The sequence below is a fragment of the Anomaloglossus baeobatrachus genome, chromosome 2 (genome assembly GCF_048569485.1).
Source record: "Anomaloglossus baeobatrachus isolate aAnoBae1 chromosome 2, aAnoBae1.hap1, whole genome shotgun sequence".
Classification (NCBI taxonomy): domain Eukaryota; kingdom Metazoa; phylum Chordata; class Amphibia; order Anura; family Aromobatidae; genus Anomaloglossus; species Anomaloglossus baeobatrachus.
In genome coordinates this window covers 470,459,356-470,482,399 of record NC_134354.1, presented here as the reverse complement: position 1 = coordinate 470,482,399, position 23,044 = coordinate 470,459,356, and the positions used below count along the sequence as shown (strand labels likewise).

At 41.6% G+C, this 23,044-nt stretch overlaps 1 protein-coding gene across 1 annotated transcript in view; it reads left to right on the top strand.

Annotated features, from left to right (window-relative positions):
• Window positions 1–23,044, top strand: part of LOC142291659 (uncharacterized) — a 1,021,181-nt gene that overhangs the window by 298,161 nt on the left and 699,976 nt on the right. Inside the window, exons 47-50 of the mRNA XM_075336344.1 lie at window positions 342–532; window positions 1,689–1,846; window positions 6,426–6,525; window positions 15,675–15,723. Of these exons, the coding sequence (XP_075192459.1) occupies window positions 342–532; window positions 1,689–1,846; window positions 6,426–6,525; window positions 15,675–15,723 (498 nt within the window). The remainder of the gene's footprint in view (window positions 1–341; window positions 533–1,688; window positions 1,847–6,425; window positions 6,526–15,674; window positions 15,724–23,044) is intronic.

Sequence of the window (23,044 nt, the reverse complement as noted above, 5' to 3'; positions counted from 1 at the left end):
GTCGAACGATGCCGGATGTGCGTCACTAACGACGTGACCCCGACGACATATCGTCAGATATATCGTAGCGTGTAACGGGGCCTTTATTCTTGATTTCCCAAATATGTATTTTTTTGTTGTTAAAAAATGTTAGTGATGTGCATTTAAGCTTGTTTTCACAAATTTGCTAGAAGCAGTTCTATATTTTAACGCCATATGGCTTTTCCTAACTGTGACAATTAATATACTTACAGTAGATGCACATATAAAAAGTAAAGACTCTTTTCTGTAAATTTCCTTTTTTAGCATACAGCAGTATAAACTATTTTCTACTACTAAATCTGTTATGTCTTTGGCTCCAGATGGCCTGATCCCTGCAGTCACTGCTGGAAAATATGGTCCTGGACAGCAGGTTCCCTCATCTGAATGTGCAGAAGATTCCAGCGTCCCGAGTGCCATAATAAAAGCTGCAGAAAAATGTCATATTTTTCCCAGTAACACATTTGTTTCCAAAGTTTCCCATCTGGTTCAGCTGGCACCAAAATACCAAACAGTAAGTACAGATGTAGCTCATAATGACTAATTTGAATGCATCATCAAAGTTATTGGAACGATTGTGCTTGCTGCAGGCTACATATCCATGAAGTACAGATGCCTGGCATACCACGGACACTTTCAGCAGACATGTGGCAGCCATCTCTGAGCTATCTACGCTTTATAAACAGTGGCACGCTGAAACGACAGTAGCAAAAGCTCCACAGTTACATCTTCTCTTCGATAACTATAAATGTACCACCTATGATTGTACATTTTGTGCCAATACACATTGTACATTCTCAATCCAAGCCATGCAATTCATTAGCTCTTCAGTTACATTGTCAGTTTATCATCACACCGTGGATGCATTTTTTCCTATTTCAGAGACCTATTAAAGGGAATCTGTCAGAGATCCTGAATCCAATGATGTATCACTTAGTTTACTGGCTGAAGCCATTCTGACACAATCAGAATTTTTAGATTTAGCCATGTAGCTGAGTTTAGAGAGCTGTCTTGCACACACCAGGTTCTCTATAGAGATTATACATTGACACTGAGGTGTCAATCACTCGTGTCGGACTGCCGTGCAAGTGACTTTGTAGTCCTGCAATGATAAATCCTGCTGCTTAAATAAACATATAAAATAAACAACAGATGGGACTATGACAAGACAGGCATCCCTGAATTTTCTGTGTTAACCCATACAGCATGCTGGCTTCAGCTTACATAGCAAAAACCTGCTGACAGATTCCCTTTCATGGTAGCACCTAGATTATGATGTATACAACCAGGAGGGAGAGTGGGCTGGTTCTATACATCTTATTTTAGGATTATCTCATAGCTTTGTGTCTGTAGGTTATAAATCTGATTAATCACATGCGACTAAAGATACATGGTAGTTTTTTATCACCATGATAACTTTGCACATGATCCATTATTTTATGATGTGTATGTGTTTAAAATTATAATATAATTATGCACCTTTATGATATGGGGTATGTGAATATCATTAATATAATGATCTATCTATAGGAATTTTGTGTTGTTGATAAACTACAGCTGACTTGTTGATCCGCCATATAGTCTGTAATAGCACTTAGATTATACTGTATTACAGATGCGTGTGATGAAAATAAAAATTATAACTCACAGTTGTGTTTTTTTATATCAAGATGGTAGTGACAGGGCCTGCTGGCTGTGGGAAGACTACATGTATCAAAATGTTCATGGAAACACTCTCCATACAAGGAAAACTCATTAAGACAGATACTGTTTACACCCAAGCTCTTCAGCCTGGCCACTTGTTGGGTTTCTTAAATAAAAGCACTGGGTAAGTACAATTGGGGTATACACAGTCAGGTTATTGCACATTTAGATATGGAGTGGATCAAACAGTAATGAATTGTTTATTATTTTTTACTTGATATTTTATATCCAAAGATTACCCTACTTCTGCTTAAATGCTTATTAAAATGGTAAAGTTTCCTTTTTGCTTCATCTTAATCTTCTTATACGAATATTATTTTTATGGTAGGTTTCAATGCATAGGGATTTTTATATTTACTCATACACAGATGCGTAAAGTAGCCTAGAGTTCTTGAGACTTAAGAATTGTTCCCCTTTTACTAGGATGCCCACAAGAAACCCTGTGCAATATTAACAACTTAGGGGTACTTTGCACGTTGCGACATCGCTACTGCGATATCGTCGGGGTCAAATTGAAAGTGACGCACATCCGGCGCTGGTAACGATGTCGCAACGTGTAAAGCCTAGATGCGTCGATAAACGATCTCAAAAGCGCCGAAAATCGGTGATCTGTGTAGCATCGGTCATTTTCATAATGTCTCACCAATAGGAGATACGATGTTGTTCCTCGTTTCTGCGGCAGCACACATCGCTGTGTGTGAAGCCGCAGGAGTGAGGAACATCTCCTTACCTGCCTCCACTGGCTATGCAGAAGGAAGCCCCTCCGCTTCTATTGGCTGCCTGCCGTGTGACGCCGCACGACCCACCCCCTTAGGAAGGAGGCGGGTCGCCGGCCAGAGAGACGTCGCAGGGCAGGTATGTGCGTGTGAAGCTGCCGTAGCGATAATGTTCGCTACGGCAGCTATCACAAGATATCGCATGTGCGACAGGGGCGGGTACTATCGCGCTCGGCATCGCTAGCCGATGCTAACGATGTCGCAAAGTACCCCTTAGATTGATGGGTTGTCTGGTGGCCATAACACCCACTTTATATTGAAATTGGCAATGTTTCTGATGCATCTCTTATAAGACATGAATTGTCAAGAGGCTGTACCAAGTTTGGAAGTCTATCCCATTGCTGGGAACCTCCATCAATATTGTTAACTTGAACTTTGAAGAGCCCCGTGTGAATGGAGTAATGGTTGATCATGCGCATATCCACTCTTAATGGGATCTTTGGAGGTAGTTGAGCACAGTATTCTGCTGGTCTTCAGCACTCCCCATGGAAATTAATGGGGCAGAGGTGCACATGATCGACCTCCACTTCATACATATGAAACTTTTCAGAGCCCTAGCTTTTGGGATCAGTGGAGTCTCAGCAGTCAGATGCCCACTGATTGGGAAGCTAACTTAACTAACTTATGATAGGAAATAGCTTCCAAACTTGCTACAGCCCTTTTCAGTACTAGTATAAGCTCAACTAGCAATAGCTAACTCTTGCCTTGTCACATTAGTAACCTTTAAATATTGTTGCACAAGTCATGGTTCATATATGCAAGTAATTTGGAATAAAATTAAATAACTGGTATGTTTGGGAGGATTGTACAATTGTTGTTGCAGTATTATATTTGAATGTCGCTGTCCATGGTGTTAAAAGACCTTGCATGGAGCCTAAAACAACCATGCCTATGAAGGTAATAGTATCTATATGGATATAAGAAATCTGAGATAATTCCTGCTTAACCTAAAGGGGTTATCCAGGACTTTAGGTCTTTGTATACAATGTGGTTAAGAACTTATTGGCAAGTAGTTGCTAACTACATGCCTTTTCTGCCCTATGACAATCTTTTTCATCTCAGGCTTCTGTTCCCTTGATTCCTTTGTCCTCATGTCAGCAGAGCAGCTCTTTCTCTTCTGTTCAGCTTTTTTGAAGTCATGCTTGTTGACAGCCATTTCCCCACAGTTAGGCAGCTGGGAGCTGGCTATTTATCGGCATGACAACGTGATTGATGCCCAGTTGATAGGCCAGAGCAAAAGAGAAGTAGCTGTTCTGTTGGCGTGATGTCACCCAAAGCAGGAAAATTCTTGGCGGCCATGATCGCTCTGAGCTGGAACAGACATCGCGGGGCAGAACAGGCAGAAGGTTAGCAACTAAGTTCTTGGCAACACCGCATACTTTGCGCCGATCCTGAGGCCTCACACCACCTTAAACTTGGGACTTCTAGCAATGGGTAATACATCTTGGTGATGACTGTCTGGATAGTCTGTGACTTACCTGGTTTAACTATTGAACTGGGTGTATTGATTTCCTCATTATAAGGTTATCTTCATCCCCTTCTTTTTCTAGTATTTTGTACTTATTATATTGTATTTATTGATGGTGGTGCCAGATGGGGTACAATTATCTAGAGTACTATATGGCATAGGGTTTGCGGTGAAAATTTGCACACAGGTCCTGCATTTATGCCTGTGAATATTATTGATTTGTACATCTAGTGGAATTTCATTCAGGATCATGGTTCTGGGTTCCTAATATGGAACTATGTATTGGGGTGTTCAGTGACTGTTTTTAGATGTTTTTATTTGTTATTTTTCACTGTTCTATGTGGATATTTTTGTATGTATAAAATTTGTGCCAATAAAATACATTTTTGATGATTTGAACAAAATCTTATTGGTTGATCCCTATATACAGCAATTCTTTCTTTCTCTCTTGATATGGTCTATTGTTGCTGGTGGTGATCCCAATAGGGGAAAGGTGCCCCCTTATTTCCTATGATACTAAGTTCTTGGCCCCATAGCAAAAAAAAAAAACAAAACAAAACAAAATCACGGATAACTCATTTAAATATAGAACTATGGTGGTAAATAAAGTTAAAGAAGATGCTAATTTTTAATCAAAATTATTTTATTTCTGCAATAATTTTATCTTTTATAGTAAGAGAAACCCAAATGGTCATGGAAAAATCTTAAAGCTGTAAAAATATTTTTTTTGTTATTAAATGTACTGCATATCAACTAATGAAATAAGACATTTTGTTTTAATTGTGATTGAACATAAAAAAAAGCCTAATGAAAATGGCCTGGACACAAATTATGGTACCCTCAAAATAGTTTGAAAATAATTTGATCATAGGGACATGTAAACTATGGTGAGCACTGTAAGTAAAGTCAAATCTGTCTACAAATCAGTAGTTCTGCCTATTTAAAGGACGAGGAGAATGTCACTGAGGAGAATTTGGTATCATGGTGTGTACCTCACTGAACATGGACCAAAGTAGAGAATTGTTTAAGGAGATTAGTAGATTAAGAAGAAAATTATAGACAAACATGTTGAAGTTAAAGGCTATAAGACAATCTCCAACCAGCTTGATGACTTGTTACTACAGTTGACATATTATTAAGGTTTGTAGGACTGTAGTCAACCTCCCTGGATGAGACTGCAAAGGAAAATTTATGAGTACTTGAAGAGGTTGGTAATATGATAGGTAACCAAAGAACCCAAAACAACTTCCATATAGATTAGACGTGTACTCCAAGGTCAAGGTACATCAGTGTTAGATCGCACTACCCATTGCTGTCTTGGCCAAAATGGACTTCATAGATGATGACCGAAGAGAAAACCAACATTGAAATAAATCATAAAAAAGGGAGACTAGAATTTGGCAAAGTGCATTTTGACAAACCACACGCTCCTTTACGCCGGGTTCACACTAGCTTATAGCAGTCGATGCAAGACAGTTTGATGAAATATGCTAGTGACACTCGGCTGAAACTCTGAGGCGAGGGTGAGACAAAAGCCATTTAACTGTAATTTGATTCATATGGGAGAATCAGATCACAGCTGAGGATTTCTCCATCTTCTCCATTGCCTCTCTTGGCCTCTTGGCCTATATAACAATGCACTCAGATAATGTCCGAGTGCAGTCGAATGTTTCACACTCACCCATAAGACTTGTATGGGGATGTGTGTGAGCCGCCAAGTTAGTAGATGTGTGTGTAAGGGTGCTTTCACACTGCGTTCCCCTCACCTTTCAGACGTAGCACCAGGGATTCCGTCAGAACCTCCTGCAAAACAGGTTTCGGAAGTATGTGCCGATTTGGCCTTTGACTTTAATGGTGCCGTCGGAGTCACCATGTGCTCTGTCGTGCACCATTTTTGGGAGTATACACTTACTGGAGGCAGACACCCAGACGCTGTTTACATGTCTGGGTGTCCACCTCCAATAGGCAAGACAAAACACACAGTGACTCCATCTGCACCATTGTAGTCAGTGGTCCCGTCAGAGCATACATCTGACACCTGTTTTGCTGGGGGATCTGACAGAAGCCTTGATGGGACCATTGAACGGGGAGAGGAATGCAGTGTTAAACTGGCCTAAAATGCATTTTGTAAAAACTTACTTTAAAAGCAGGCCTATATAAAATGCAGTCAGCTATTCTATTCTAGTATTGTACTCCTTCATTATGATATTATGCTGATATTACTTCTGCCAAGCTCCTGGTAGTAGATAAAATTATCATCTAATATAGGGAAATTACTTTAACTAGCCAAGGTTATTTCTGAAGATGATTAACACAATTAAGAAATGGTGCAAAAGTGCATAAAAAAACACTTTAATCTTGTGGTGAAAACTAGAAGTCACACTTGCTACATTATAAATCATGATACTGTAAAAGAATACAGCTGTTAAACCTAACAAGTATCATTCTTTATCTTTTAGGTGGAATGATGGGTTGTTACCACAATTGCTAAGAACGTACTGCAGGCCATGTACAATAGCTGATAATGCGCAAACGAACATTCTGCACTTGGATGGAGAGGTGAAGATAACACCTAACATGTCATGTTGTTGATGTTGTTTTACTACTAATAGGTGATAATAAAGTGTGTGCTTGAATGAGGTGTTAGGCCGATATATCACGCTCTAAGAAAACTACCAGCGTAATATCACTCATGTCATATTTGCAGCTAATTATTTGGTGCTTTTTATGCTCTAGTTGACTCTGTATCGTTAGTTCATTACTAACGTTTTCATCGACATAAATTTTTTTTTTAATGTTTTCTTTAGGCCTGAACACACACTTCCGTTAAAAACACGCACGTGCCGCGAGACACGTATTTACCCTGCGTGTTGCGTGTGGTAAGTACGTGTCTCGGGTACGTGCGGTCCACGTGTGTTCTACGTGTGCTATCCGTGATAGCACATGTAGAACCGGTAATTTGCATACTCACATGGTCCGCGCTGCTGTCCGTGGTGCTGATCTTCGGTCTCCAGCCCTGCTGTCTCCCCGCTGCTGCTGCTGCCGGCCGCAGTGAAGTGAATATTAAATGAGCATAATGAGCGGCAGCAAGTGACAGCAGCGGCAGAGACAGGAGGGCTGGAGAAGGTGAGTAAATGTTTTGTTTTTTTTTCACTGACACGTGAGTTTTCTCCGGCGCGTGTCACACGGGACCGCATCCACACTACATCCGTGTGATACGGGTGCGGGCCGTGTGACACCCGTGCTACCGGAGAAAACGTGGACATGTCAGCGTGTAGAAAAACGCACACACGTACAAACGCACACGGACACACGTTCCGTGTGGTTTTACGTGTGTGTGCCTGCTACAATAGGGTAGCATTGCTGAACGTGTCTCCATGTCGCCGGTACGTGCAAAAAATGGCAAACACATACCAGCGGCACGGATGTGTGTCGGAGGCCTTAAGCAGTTTTCATTAGCAGAAAAACAACTCTGAAATACATTCTGTATCTTGAAAAGTAGACAGAATGTTTAATGTGATTTATTTTGAGTTTAAAGAACCACAGCAGTGCTTTTTTTTATTTTACCGCTGGTGTGCTTTAAATTTAAGTCCCCTGTCCAGGTTTTATACTCACCCTCCGGTATCTTCATCTGTTTTCAGTGTTGCTCCGGTCAGTCTTAGGCCCCCTTCACACGTCCGTGAAAAACACGCACGTGTGTTACGGGCCGTTTTTCGGGTCCGTGTCCCGTTTTTGTGTCCGTTTTTATGGTCCGTGTGGCACCTGTGTGAATTGCGTATGCTAGCCGTGTTTGTGTGCAGAACGTCCGTGTGTGCGTGTGGAATTAACGTGTATGTGTACGTGTAATGTCCGTGTGTAATGTCCGTGTGTGTGATGCACAATGTCGTTTATAAATGTCGGCTGACAGCAGACAGAGTTGCGCGATGAGAATGAACTCGGGTGAACTTCACCCGACTTCATCCTCATACCGCGGCTCTGTCTGTGTCGAGTACTGATTAGCGGTCACCTGTGAAGGATTCACCAGTGACCGCTAATCCCCCGAGTGACTGAAGTGTCCCCCCCTCTCTCATACTCACCGATCCCCGATCACCGGCGCTGCACGGCATTCACACTGCTGCGGCGGCTTTTACTATTTTGAAAAAGCCGGCCGCTCATTAAACAATCTCCTATTCCCTGCTTTCCCCGCCCACCGGCGCCTATGATTGGTTACAGTGAGACACGCCCCCACGCTGAGTGACAGGTGTCACACTGCACCCAATCACAGCAGCCGGTGGGCGTGTCTATACTGTGCAGTAAAATAAATAAATAAATAATTAAAAAAAAACGGCGTGCGGTTCCCCCCAATTTTAATGCCAGCCAGATAAAGCCATACGGCTGAAGGCTGGTATTCTCAGGATGGGGAGCTCCACGTTATGGGGAGCCCCCCACCCTAACAATATCAGCCAACAGCCGCCCAGAATTGCCGCATACATTATATGCGACAGTTCTGGGGCTGTACCCGGCTCTTCCCGATTTGCCCTGGTGCTTTGGCAAATCGGGGTAATAAGGAGTTAATGGCAGCCCATAGCTGCCAATAAGTCCTAGATTAATCATGTCAGGCGTCTATGAGACACCCTCCATGATTAATCTGTAAATTACAGTAAATAAACACACACACCAGAAAAAATCCTTTATTAGAAATAAAAACACACACACATTCCCTGGTTCACCACTTTAATCATCCCCGAAAAAGCCCTCCATGTCCGGCGTCATCCAGGATGCTCCAGCGTCCCATCCAGCGCTGCTGCATGGAGGTGACAGGAGCTGCAGAAGACACCGCCGCTCCGGTCACCTCCACGCAGCTAATGAAGACAGCCGTGCGATCAGCTGAGCTGTCACAGAGGTTACCCGCTGTCACTGGATCCAGTGACAGCGGGTAACCTCTGTGACAGCTCAGCTGATCGCGCGGCTGTCTTCAGTTGCTGTGTGGAGGTGACCGGAGCGGCGGTGTATTCTGCAGCTCCTGTCACCTCCATGCAGCAGCGCTGGAAGCGACGCTGGAGCATCCTGGAGTACGCCGGACATGGAGGGCTTTTTCGGGGATGATTAAAGTGGTGAACCAGGGAATGTGTGTGTGTTTTTATTTCTAATAAAGGATTTTTTCTGGTGTGTGTGTTTATTTACTGTAATTTACAGATTAATCATGGAGGGTGTCTCATAGACGCCTGACATGATTAATCTAGGACTTATTGGCAGCTATGGGCTGCCATTAACTCCTTATTACCCCGATTTGCCAAAGCACCAGGGCAAATTGGGAAGAGCCGGGTACAGCCCCAGAACTGTCGCATATAATGTATGCGGCAATTCTGGGCGGCTGTTGGCTGATATTGTTAGGGTGGGGGGCTCCCCATAACGTGGAGCTCCCCATCCTGAGAATACCAGCCTTCAGCCGTATGGCTTTATCTGGCTGGCATTAAAATTGGGGGGAACCGCACGCCATTTTTTTTTAATTATTTATTTATTTATTTTACTGCACAGTATAGACACGCCCACCGGCTGCTGTGATTGGGTGCAGTGTGACACCTGTCACTCAGCGTGGGGGCGTGTCTCACTGTAACCAATCATAGGCGCCGGTGGGCGGGGAAAGCAGGGAATAGGAGATTGTTTAATGGGCGGCTGGCTTTTTCAAAATAGTAAAAGCCGCCGCAGCAGTGTGAATGCCGTGCAGCGCTGCGCCGGAGATCGGGGAACGGTAAGTATGAGAGAGGGGGGGAAACTGACCGACAGACTGTGAGAGAGGGACAGACAGACAGAGAGACCGACCGACGGACTCAGGGAGATTGACGGACATACACAGAAATAGAAAGAATAGCCGACATCACTAGAAATAAAAACACCAAACGGACACGGACTATAGGTATATGCATACGTGTTTACTAACGTGTGTGCACATACCCATAGACTTTCATTGTGTCCACGTGTGCGTGCTCCGTGCAGATAACGGACATGCATCCGTGCCAAACGCAAACACATACGGATCACGGACACGCACACTCGGACATAATGAAATAACGGACGTGTGACCACAATCATAGATTAACATTGGTGCACGTTTGGCCGTGTCTCCGGTATATACGGAAACGGACCAAACACGCACGTGTATCACGGACGTGTGAAGGGGGCCTTAGGCTGTATGCGCACTTTGCGTTGAGTTTGTTGCAGTTCTAAACGCATCCTCTGGCAGAAATTGTCTTTGTCAAATTTGGTTCTGACCACAAAAAAGCTAAAAATACGCTTGCATTTTACCACGTTGTTGCCGCGGTTTTTTTACCGCGTTTAACATGCTTTTTCATTGCTTAACGTCAGATGCGTTTTGAATACAACTACACTACTAAATAAAGTTTAAATATTCAAACACTATGAAAAAAACGGAAAAAAATGATCACAAATATCATGAATAAAATCAAACACAAAATTGCTAATTTTATTAAATTTATAACTGTGTATTAATATTTATGCATAAAATAACGTTAAATTATGGATTCTCATTAATTTAATTGTCGGACTATGTGTGTGTAAAGGGACATATCATGCCCTTAATATGAAGTAAAAACCGCATGCGTTTATTTTGTCAAAAAAGCATGTAAAACGCTAGGATTTTGATTTAGAATGCGTTTTGAAAGTTCTCATTGACTCTAATGTTAACAAAACGCTGCCAAAGTGGCAAAAACTATTGACATGTTGCTTCTATAAACGCAGAGATTTTGACAAATTTTCAGCATCTAAAACACTACGTTTTTAACAGCATTGTGTGCACAATAAATCCCTATTTCCCATAGACTTTGCTTGAAAATCAAAAAGCATGCATTTTGGCATTAAAATGCTGCAGTTAAAAACGCTGCGGAAACGCATGAAAAAAAGCAAAGTGCGCACATAGCCTTAGGCAGTTCGTGACCTGCCAACAGCTCCATTGTTTCATGGAGCATTCCTGGGGTCATAACTCAATACAAGTCTATGAGAGCCTCACTCTGGCCTCATGTTTGCTCTCATAGAGTTGTATTGAATGTTCGTGATGTTACTTCTGACTTCCAAGCCAGTCAGAAGTGACGGTCACAGGATGACACCGAGGGACCGGGGTGACGCCTAAAAAAGGGGAAGACACCAGTGGGTGAGTATAAAGGCCACTTTACACACAGCAACATCGCTAGCGATATCGCTAGTGAGCGTACCCGCCCCCGTCAGTTGTGCGTCACGAACAAATCGCTGTCCATGGTGCACAACATCGTCAGTCCCCGTCACACATACTTACCTGCCTAGTGACGTCGCTGTGGCCCGCAAACTGCCTCCTTTCTAAGGGGGAGGTTTGTTCGGCATCACAATGGCCCACCCACCTCCTTCCTTCCTCATTGGTGGCGGCCGCAGGTATGGTGTTGTTCGTTGTTCCTGGAGTGTCACACATAGCGATGTGTGCTGCCTAAGGATCAACGAACAACCTGCGTCCTGCAACAGCAATGATATTTGAGATTAGAACATGTCAATGATGAACGATATGGTGAGTAATTTTGATCGTTAGCGGTCGTTCGTGCGTTTCACAAGCGACGACATTGCTAACAAGGCTGGATGTGCGTCATGAATTCCGTGACCCCAAAGACTTCTCATTAGCGATGTTGTTGCGTGTAAAGCACCCTTTAGACAGAGAGCATATATGCCAAAATATAAAAATTGCAAAAATAGATTAATGAAGTTGTACAGGATAAGAAAAATGTCTGCCTTCTTCCAAAAACAGTGGCACTGTATTATGCATCAGCCCCCTTAACCTCAATTGAGCTTAACTGCAAATCCATACACGGCCATATGCAGTCTATGCACGGGTGTGAAATTTTTGAATGAAAGCAGCCATATTTTTATAATCCTAAATAACCCTTTAGGAATAATATATGAAAGGACATGTATTGACGCTGCGCTTTACAGATTAAGACAAAGTCATGATCATTCCAGTAGTATCAGTGTTAGATCAGTGTCAAAGTGAATTTTTCAGTGAATCTTTCAGCAGGTTTTTGCTATTCAATCTAAGAGCAGCATAATATAGGGTGTATGTATATATATATATATATATATATATATATATATATATATATGTGTGTATATACAGTTAGGTCCAGAAATATTTGGACAGTGACACAAGTTTTGTTATTTTAGCTGTTTACAAAAACATGTTCAGAAATACAATTATATATATAATATGGGCTGAAAGTGCACACTCCCAGCTGCAATATGAGAGTTTTCACATCCAAATCGGAGAAAGGGTTTAGGAATCATAGCTCTGTAATGCATAGCCTCCTCTTTTTCAAGGGACCAAAAGTAATTGGACAAGGGACTCTAAGGGCTAAAATTAACTCTGAAGGCGTCTCCCTCGTTAACCTGTAATCAATGAAGTAGTTAAAAGGTCTGGGGTTGATTGCAGGTGTGTGGTTTTGCATTTGGAAGTTGTTGCTGTGACCAGACAACATGCGGTCTAAGGAACTCTCAATTGAGGTGAAGCAGAACATCCCGAGGCTGAAAGAAAAGAAAAAATCCATCAGAGAGATAGCAGACATGCTTGGAGTAGCAAAATCAACAGTCGGGTACATTCTGAGAAAAAAGGAATTGACTGGTGAGCTTGGGAACTCAAAAAGGCCTGGGCGTCCACAGATGACAACAGTGGTGGATGATCGCCGCATACTTTCTTTGGTGAAGAAGAACCCGTTCACAACATCAACTGAAGTCCAGAACACTCTCAGTGAAGTAGGTGTATCTGTCTCTATGTCAACAGTAAAGAGAAGACTCCATGAAAGTAAAGACAAAGGGTTCACATCTAGATGCAAACCATTCATCAATTCCAAAAATAGACAGGCCAGAGTTAAATTTGCTGAAAAACACCTCATGAAGCTAGCTCAGTTCTGGAAAAGTATTCTATGGACAGATGAGACAATGATCAACCTGTACCAGAATGATGGGAAGAAAAAAGTTTGGAGAAGAAAGGGAACGGCACATGATCCAAGGCACACCACATCCTCAGTAAAACATGGTGGAGGCAACGTGATGGCATGGGCATGCATGGCTTTCAATGGCACTGGGTCACTTGTGTTTATTGATGACATAACAGCAGACAAGAGTAGCCGGATGAATTCTGAAGTGTACCGGGATATACTTTCAGCCCAGATTCAGCCAAATGCTGCAAAGTTGATCGGACGGCGCTTCATAGTACAGATGGACAATGACCCCAAGCATACAGCCAAAGCTACCCAGGAGTTCATGAGTGCAAAAAAGTGGAACATTCTGCAATGGCCAAGTCAATCACCAGATCTTAACCCAATTGAGCATGCATTTCACTTGCTCAAATCCAGACTTAAGACGGAAAGACCCACAAACAAGCAAGACCTGAAGGCTGCGGCTGTAAAGGCCTGGCAAAGCATTAAGAAGGAGGAAACCCAGCGTTTGGTGATGTCCATGGGTTCCAGACTTAAGGCAGTTATTGCCTCCAAAGGATTCGCAACAAAATATTGAAAATAAAAATATTTTGTTTGGGTTTGGTTTATTTGTCCAATTACTTTTGACCTCCTAAAATGTGGAGTGTTTGTAAAGAAATGTGTACAATTCCTACAATTTCTATCAGATATTTTTGTTCAAACCTCCAAATTAAATGTTACAATCTGCACTTGAATTCTGTTGTAGAGATTTCATTTCAAATCCAATGTGGTGGCATGCAGAGCCCAACTCGCGAAAATTGTGTCACTGTCCAAATATTTCTGGACCTAACTGTGTATATATATATATATATATATATATATATATATTATATATATACAAAATTTGTATATTTATAATATATAAATATATATATATATATATATATATATATATATAAATATATATTAATTTTTAGCTCTGCTACAGTCATGGCCAAAAGTTTTGAGAATGCTACAAATATTAATTTTTACAAAGTCTACTGTTTAAGTTTTTCTAATGGCAATTTGCATATACTCCAGAATGTCATAAAGAGTGATCAGCTTAACAGCAATTACTTGCAAAGTCAATATTGGCTAAGAAAATGAACTTCAACCCCCAAAGCACATGTCACCATCATTGTATTCCTGCCTTAAAAGGAGCAGCTAACATTGTTTTAGTGATTGTTCCATTAACACGGGTGTGGGTGTTGATGAGAACAGCGCTGGCGAACAATCAGTCATGATTAAGTAAGAATGACACCACTGGACACTTTAAAAGGAGGCTGGTGCTTGGTATCATTGTTTCTCTTCAGTTAACCATGGTTATCTCTAAAGAAACACGTGCAGCCATCATTGCTCTGCACAAAATTGGCCTAACAGGGAAGAGTATCGCAGCTACAAAGATTGCACCTCAGTCAACAATCTATCGCATCATCAAAAACTTCAAGGAGAGAGCTTCCATTGTTGCCAAAAAGGCTCCAGGGCGCCCAAGAAGGACCAGCAAACGCCAGGACCGTATCTTAAAACTGTTTCAGCTGCAGGATCGGACTACCAGCAGTGCCGAGCTAGCTCAGCAATGGCAGCAGGCTAGTGTGAGAGTGCTTCTGCACGCACTGTGAGGCGGAGACTGCTTGAGCAAGGCCTGGTTGCAAGGAGGTCAGCAAAGAAGCCACTTCTCTCCAGAAAAAACATCAGGGACCGACTGATATTCTGAAAAAGGTACAGGGAGTGGACTGCTGAGGACTGGAGTAAAGTCATTTTCTCAGATGAATAACCTTTTCAATTGTTTGGGACATCTGGAAAACAGCTTATTAGGAGAAGAAGAGGTGAGCGCTACCACCAGTCTTGTCTCATGCCAACTGTTAAGCATCCTGAAACGATTCATGTGTGGGGTTGCTTCTCAGCCAAGGGAATCGGCTCACTCACAGTCTTGCCTAAAAACACAGCCATGAATAAAGAATGGTACCAGAATGTCCTCCAAGAGCAACTTCTCCCAACTGTCCAAGAGCAGTTTGGCGCCCAACAATGCCTTTTCCAGCATGATGGAGCACCTTGCCATAAAGCAAAGGTGATCACTAAATGGCTCATGGAACAAAACATAGACATTTTGGGTCCATGGCCTGGAAACTCCCCAGATCTTAATCCCATTGAGAACTTGTGGGCAATCATCAAGAGACGAGTGGACAACCAAAAACCAACAAATTCTGGCAAAAGGCAGGCATTGCTTATGCAAGAATGGACCGCTATCAGTCAGGATTTGGTACAGAAGTTGATTGAGAGCATGCCAGGGAGAATTGCAGAGGTCCTGAAGAAGAAGGGTCAACACTGCAAATATTGACTTGCTGCATTAACTCATTCTAACTGTAAATATAACCTTTTGGTACTCATAATATGTTTGCAATTATATTTCTGTATGTGATGTAAACATCAGACAAACACAATTAAAAACCAGAGGGCAACAGATCATGTGAAAATATCATTTTGGTGTCATTCTCAAAACTTTTGGCCATGACTGTACATCAACATGAGACAATACAAGTTTTCTATGAAAACTACCCCAGGCAGCCAAGTAATTGATACATTACTGGATTCAGGCTTTCTTGCTCTATGTTATGCTGCTATCAGATTACCGTATATAGGAAAGATCTGCTGACAAATTCCCTATAAAACATTTACCTAATAAAATAAATTGAAGTACACCTTAAATCATGCTACTCAACCAATAATGTTATATTCATCCAGGTAAATGGCCCTGAAATAGAGATCATGCAGAGCCTATTCTGTGGGGAAGGTAAGTCAGTAGAAATTAAGCATTCATATTCACCTCTTACCTCAATGCTGTTTTTGTTATTGTTCCCACTAAACATTTCAGTGTAGAAATGATAAAGTTTAAACATTGCAAAATTACAAACAGTAATCTAGAGCTGTTATTGTATGTTTCTATCCAAAGCTCACCACTTTTAGGGGGTCATTTTTTTAGTCTAGCATTCTGACTTGTGTCTTGAGATTTTTTTTTCCACTTTTTTTTAATAGAATTCTGTTTTTCTTCAGGCACCACTAGGAGAATCTTATGAGTATGTTGTATGCTGTTTTATTATGCATGCGGACAATGTGCAGTTAGCTCCAAAGCTCCCTCTGCTGGCAACAACTGCCGGAGACTATATTGGTATATATCTTTGTGTCCACTCAGTAAATTAAAGGGCACCTGTGAGATCCCCTATGCCGCCCAACCCAGCAGCATTGATACCTGTATGCCCAAATTCCCTCCCTAACCAGCCCTGTATAACGCTATTCACTAGAATGAATGTTTAAAAAGCAATGTATATTCCTTTGCGAATTAGGGCCTTGACTAGTCGATGGGGCATTATTTCCCGACTAGTCGGCCCTCTCTCCATTTTATCATGCCCCTGTGGGTGTTATTATGGGGAGATAAGGTATGCACACCAGTGACTATGTAAGGGGAATACATGAAATAGCAGAAACTGCTGTGTGAATACTGACTTGAAAAATCCAATAGCTATATGTAAGAGTGAAAATGTGAAAAATGGAATCTGCATTACTGCCATGAACATATGAATCAAGAGAAATTTAGCTACTGAATTGATCAATGCAATAGAGCCCCAACACTACGCCAAAGTATTTCTCTACGTTGGGGTCCCTAGCTTGTGTGTGTCCTCTCATGCAGTTAAAAAACCTACCGTGTATGGGAAGCTGAGACCCAGGCTATTTATGCGTATAATATGGATTGGCAATAGGTGTGCTTGGGGAGGGTTCACAAACGAAAAACTACTAACAATAACGAATAACATTTGGAACACCATTCTAAGTCTGAACTGGGTGCAAAAACCTAAAAAAACATCACTATGGGGAGATAAGGTATGCACACCAGTGACTATGTAAGGGGAATACATGAAATAGCAGAAACTGCTGTGTGAATACTGACTTGAAAAATCCAATAGCTATATGTAAGAGTGAAAATGTGAAAAATGGAATCTGCATTACTGCCACGAACATATGAATCAAGAGAAATTTAGCTACTGAATTGATCAATGCAATAGAGCCCCAACACTACGCCAAAGTATTTCTCTACGTTGGGGTCCCTAGCTTGTGTGTGTCCTCTCATGCAGTTAAAAAACTTGCCGTGTATGGGAAGCTGAGACCCAGGCTATTTATGCGTATGATATGGATTGGCAATAGGTGTGGTTGGGGAGGGTTCACAAACGAAAAAATACTAACAAATAGGAATAACATTTGGAACACCATTCTAAGTCCGAACTGGGTGCAAAAACCTAAAAAAATATCACTATGGGGAGATAAGGTATGCACACCAGTGACTATGTAAGGGGAATACATGAAATAGCAGAAACTGCTGTGTGAATACTGACTTAGAATGGTGTTCCAAACGTTATTCGTTATTGCCTGTGGGTGTTATAACATGATTTCCCCAAGCCGACATCAACACTAGGTAATGGAAATCTTGCGCATGCCTGTGGCTCATTTAGGCCTTGTCAATGCGCCTCAGAAGCAGGATGTACTCTTCCAAGCTTCATTAGGTGCACTGTGCATGGCTGTAAGTTAAGAAGACATGTATGTGAACCATCTTCTGAACTTCCAGGCTTCAAAGGCATACTAACACTGTGAAATGAGCCTTGTGCATGAGCAAGATTTCCATTAGCTGGTGGTGACACCGGCTCATGATATTTGTTGTCATGCTCACAGGGGCATGATAACATGAAAAGAGGGCTGACTATTCTGTGGAGCTAACACCCCTGCGACTAGTCACTGGCCTAGTTAGCATAGGAACAGTGAGGTTTATAAGTAGCCATTTTAAACATTCATTCTAGTGAATAGCGTTATACAGGGCTGGTTAGGGAGGGAATTTGTACATAGAGGTATCAATGCTGCTGGGTTGGAGGGCATAGGGGACCTGACAGTTTCCTTTAGGAGCACTGCATGAGGAAAATGGAGGTTTACAAGAGAAAAAATAAAATAACAAAAAATAATATATATATACACACACACACACACACACACACACACATACCCCCCTCAGTTCACCGAATCTCATTTTATAACCTACTCCAACGTAAGGCTGTGTGCCCGTGTAGCAGATTTGTGTGCAGATTTTTTGCACACAAAATTGGATGTTTGGTCAGGAAAAACACAGCCAAAAAAATGCATGTTTTTTATTGCGTTTTTTTTCACGTCATGGTTATCGCGGACATTCCTGCGTTGTAGCCAGGTCTCTGGCTTATGTTACTGCCGAGATCTGGTTCTCACCAGAGCGGTGCCCGCTTTACTTCCAGCAGTTTAACCCCTAAATGCTGCGATGAATCGTTATCGCAGCATTCAGGGGGCAGGAAGAGGAATGGCTTACCTCTGCCTAGTGATCAGGTCCCTATAATGCGATCACAGGGATCCTATTGCTACCATGGAACCCTGGGTTATCAGCATGACAACCCTGGGTTACTGAGCTATGGAGAGCCTTTGTGTGAGGCAAAGTATCAGTGCTACGAATGCACATATACATATATAATCCACTGCAGTGATCGAGAAACACATTCTGCAATTTTTGTCTGCACCACACTCTGTAAGGAAATTATCTGCAACATGTGCACAGCAAGTCAGGATTCTCATAGACTTTGCTGGGATGCGTTTTTCCTTGCAGTATTGATTAAAATTTGCAAGAAATAAATACGGCAAAACCGCAGCGAGGGCACGCGGCCTCACGCTGAATTCAGATTCGGTTGTATCTGTTTACTAGGTACATGATAGCATGCTTCAAAAGTATGTACATGCACTATTCATGTGACAGTGTCCTGCACATACTAGCCACCAAATGCTTGTGCAATGGCAAACTATTTTTTCCCCATATATGCAGACAACACAGTCTGCTGCATTAATCAATACTAAGGCATTCTGAAGATAGACTCTACACTGTATTGTATAGTTTTCTATAACATGGAAGCATAATCATGACATATACTGTATATGGCTACTTACCTATAATATGCACTGGAAACACTCTGGGAATAGACCCTACAGGGAGGATGTATGCTTAGTATACAATATATTAGCTCACATTGGGAAGTGGCAGATATGTAATGTTGCTATACCCAGTCCAATTAGTAGCCCTGATATTTCTTACAGGCAGTACAAATTCCATGTGTTCTCATTATTAGGCATTAAGTAATTAGCATATCAGGTTCAGCAGTGAACTCTTATCCTCTCAGTGTTAATCTTATGTGTTGTTTATGTACCAAAATAGTTTATAGTAATTAATATGTTTAAAATAAACTGCGTGTCTGTACAGCAAAACTATGTATAATTATAGCAATTAATTATCTTTCTCTACAACACTTCATAATTATACCGTGGTCAGCAAGACGAGCAGATTAGGAGATAATTACATCTTGCTACCCTGTCTTACTGTCTATGTGAGGTGTGTAAGCGCAGTGTTATTCCATCCCCCACCACCTTCATTGGACTGTGCATATTTAATTGTGTAACAGCTAGTTATCGCAGTGCATTTCATTAGATTTAGACCGTTTAAAGGGAATCTGTCACCTCATTCTTGCCCCTTTTCTAAACCGATTAGATGTGTATGTGTGGATTCACATGAGTGAATCCGTACCTATAGTAAACATAACCCAATTTAGAAGTGATATGAATGAGACAGGTCGTGTTCTGTGCTCTGGGCAGGACGGAGCGGGCAGGACGGAGCGGGCAAGACAGAGCGGGCAAGACAGAGCGGGCAGGACGGAGCGGGCCGGACATAACACTTCCTCTGCTGCGGCTTTCAGCTCCACTCCCAACCACATTCCCCCTCCAATAGGTTGCATGGTCCTGTAACGGAGGGCAGAGTTTGTTTGAGGTTTATATCTAAAAATGTAAACAATCAAATATTCAAAGGATAAATCACCAGGAACTCAATCACTTATACTAGTCTATACATACAGTCATGTGAAAATGTTTGGGCACCCCTATTAATGTTAACCTTTTTTCTTTATAACAATTTGGGTTTTTGCAACAGCTATTTCAGTTTCATATATCTAATAACTGATGGACTGAGTAATATTTCTGGATTGAAATGAGGTTTATTGTACTAACAGAAAATGTGCAATCCACATTTAAACAAAATTTGACCGGTGCAAAAGTATGGGCATCTTATCAATTTCTTGATTTGAACACTCCTAACTACTTTTTACTGACTTACTAAAGCACTAAATTGGTTTTGTAACCTCATTGAGCTTTGAACTTCATAGGCAGGTGCATCCAATCATGAGAAAAGGTATTTAAGGTGGCCACTTGCAAGTTGTTCTCCTATTTGAATCTCCTATGAAGAGTGGCATCATGGGCTCCTCAAAACAGCTCTCAAATGATCTGAAAACAAAGATTATTCAACATAGTTGTTCAGGGGAAGGATACAAAAAGTTGTCTCAGAGATTTAAACTGTCAGTTTCCACTGTGAGGAACATAGTAAGGAAATTGAAGAACACAGGTACAGTTCTTGTTAAGCCCAGAAGTGGCAGGCCAAGAAAAATATCAGAAAGGCAGAGAAGAAGAATGGAGAGACCAGTCAAGGACAATCCACAGACCACCTCCAAAGACCTGCAGCTTCATCTTGCTGCAGATGGTGTCAATGTGCATCGGTCAACAATACAGCACACAAAAATTTTGTTTAAATGTGGATTGCACATTTTCTGTTAGTACAATAAACCTCATTTCAATCCAGAAATATTACTCAGTCCATCAGTTATTAGATATATGAAACTGAAATAGCTGTTGCAAAAACCCAAATTGTTATAAAGAAAAAAGGTTAACATTAATAGGGGTGCCCAAACATTTTCATATGACTGTATACAGCACTTTGCCAGTAGGTAAATGTTACAGTAATTAACATCAGTGACATTAACAGACACCCACACAGATAGTGGTATATTAATCCTCTCACCCCCGGGGGATTTTCCATTTTTCGTCTTTTTTTTTTTTGCTCCCTTCTTCCTAGAGCTGTAACTTTTTTTTATTTTTCCGTCAATCTTGCCATATAAGGGCTTGTTTTTTGTGAGATAAGCTGTACTTTTAAACGAAACTATAAGTTTTACCATATAGTGTACTGGAAAACAGCAAAAAAATTTCAAGTGCAGAAAAACTGCAAAAAAGTGTGATCACACAATAGTTTTTGGGATATTTTATTCACCGTGTTCACTATATGGTAAATATGATGTATTGGTGTGATGTCTCAGATCGGTACGAGTTTGTAGACACCAAACATGTATAGGTTTACTTTTACGTAAGCGGTTAAAAATAAATTCACAAATTTGTCTAAAAAAAGTGGGGCACTTTTTGTGCCATTTTCCAAAACCCGTAGTGTTCTCATTTTTCATTTTTGTGCAGATGCTACTGTTTGATCGCCTTATTGCATTTTGTGCAAAATTTGTGGCAACCATAAAACTTAATTTTGGCATTTGGAATTTTTTAATTGATTTTATATTTTGAGATATCTGGCATTTCTGAATGCGATGATACCAAATATCTGTACATTTTTTTTCTTTTACTCTTTAATTTTCAATGGGCCGAATGGAGGGGTGATTTTAACTTTTAGATTTTTTTTTACTTTTTTTAATTTTTTAAAACTTTTTTTAACTTTTTTTATTGTTTTTTACTAGGACCCCTAGGGGCTATAAGGATCAGCTGTCTGATCGCTCTTCCATTTCTCCAGATCACAGCTACACCGCTGAGATCAGGAGAAAACTGATGTACTCTCACACACGGCAGTCTTCCGGCAGTGAGAGAAAGTGACTCATGATAGGTACAGAAGTCATCACATGACCCTGTGCTACCATGGCAACCACCAGAAGTCACGCGATCACGTCACGTGGCTTCCGATGGTGCTGAGTAAGTGAATCATTACCGCGGCGCGCTGTTACATCTCGCTGTCCGATTTGATAGCAAGATGTAAGTGGTTAATAGGTGCGGGTGAAGCGTGATTCCACTCGCGCCTGGCAGGCACACATGTCAGCTGCGAAAATCAGCTGACATGTGCGCAGATCGCCGCGGACTGCCCACGGGATTAACCTCACATGATCCTAGACGTACCCAGTACGTCATGTGTCGTGAACAGGTTAAAGATGATGGATCCATCTGTGGTGGATCGAGTTCAAGTTGAATTTCCTTAAATTTGTAGTGTCACCCGAATTCAAAAATTTTGAGATTTGATTTGCAAAAAAAATAAATAAATTGTGCAGCATCAGTGAGCGAGCTAATGTCACTCTGCATAGCCTTCCCATAATGCCCTGCAGCTATGACATCTGGCAGATTATCATAACTTGTACATTGGTTGTCGGGAACTGAGTCATCATAGGATAGTGGTTCCAAGAGAAGCACAGTTTGAAGGCCAGAGTCGTTTTCCATCTCCAGAATCAATGGGTAAGTCTTTCTCTCCTGTAGGGTGTAATCTTTTAGGATCATTTGAGTCCTTTCTCTCTCCTGTAGAGTCTAAGCTCTTATGATCAGCAGGGTCCCTATGCTCTCTTTCCTGTAGAGTGTAATCTCTTATGGTCAGCGGAGTCCTCTCTCCATGTAGAGTGTAAGCTCCTATGATCAGTTGGGTCCTTTCTCTCTCTCCTATAGTGTGTAAGCTCCTATGATCAGTTGGGTCCTTTCTCTCTCTCCTGTAGAGTGTAAGCTCTTATGGTTAGCGGGGTCTTCTCTCTCCTATACAGCGTAAGCTCTTATGGTCATCAGGATCCTCATTTTCTCCTGTACAATGTAAGCTCTTATGGTCAGTGGGGTCCTCTCTCTCCTGTAGATTGAAAACTTTTATGATCAACGGGGTTCTCTTTCTCTCTGTAATACTATTGTATGTACTGAGGATTTCGATAGCGTTAGGGCAATGACAACCAGAGACGAGTTCTTGGTACAGAGATGTTTATAATATGTAACCACGATAGGTACACAAACGGAACAAACACAGTAAAACAATAACACACGAAATACCTTCCCGAATCGGAGCGAAGGGAATTCCCGGGGCCACGCACCGGACTCCCCCAGGGAGACCACCAAGAGCGAACCCCTATACAGGGACTGTCTGGCAATCACCCCGGAAGGCC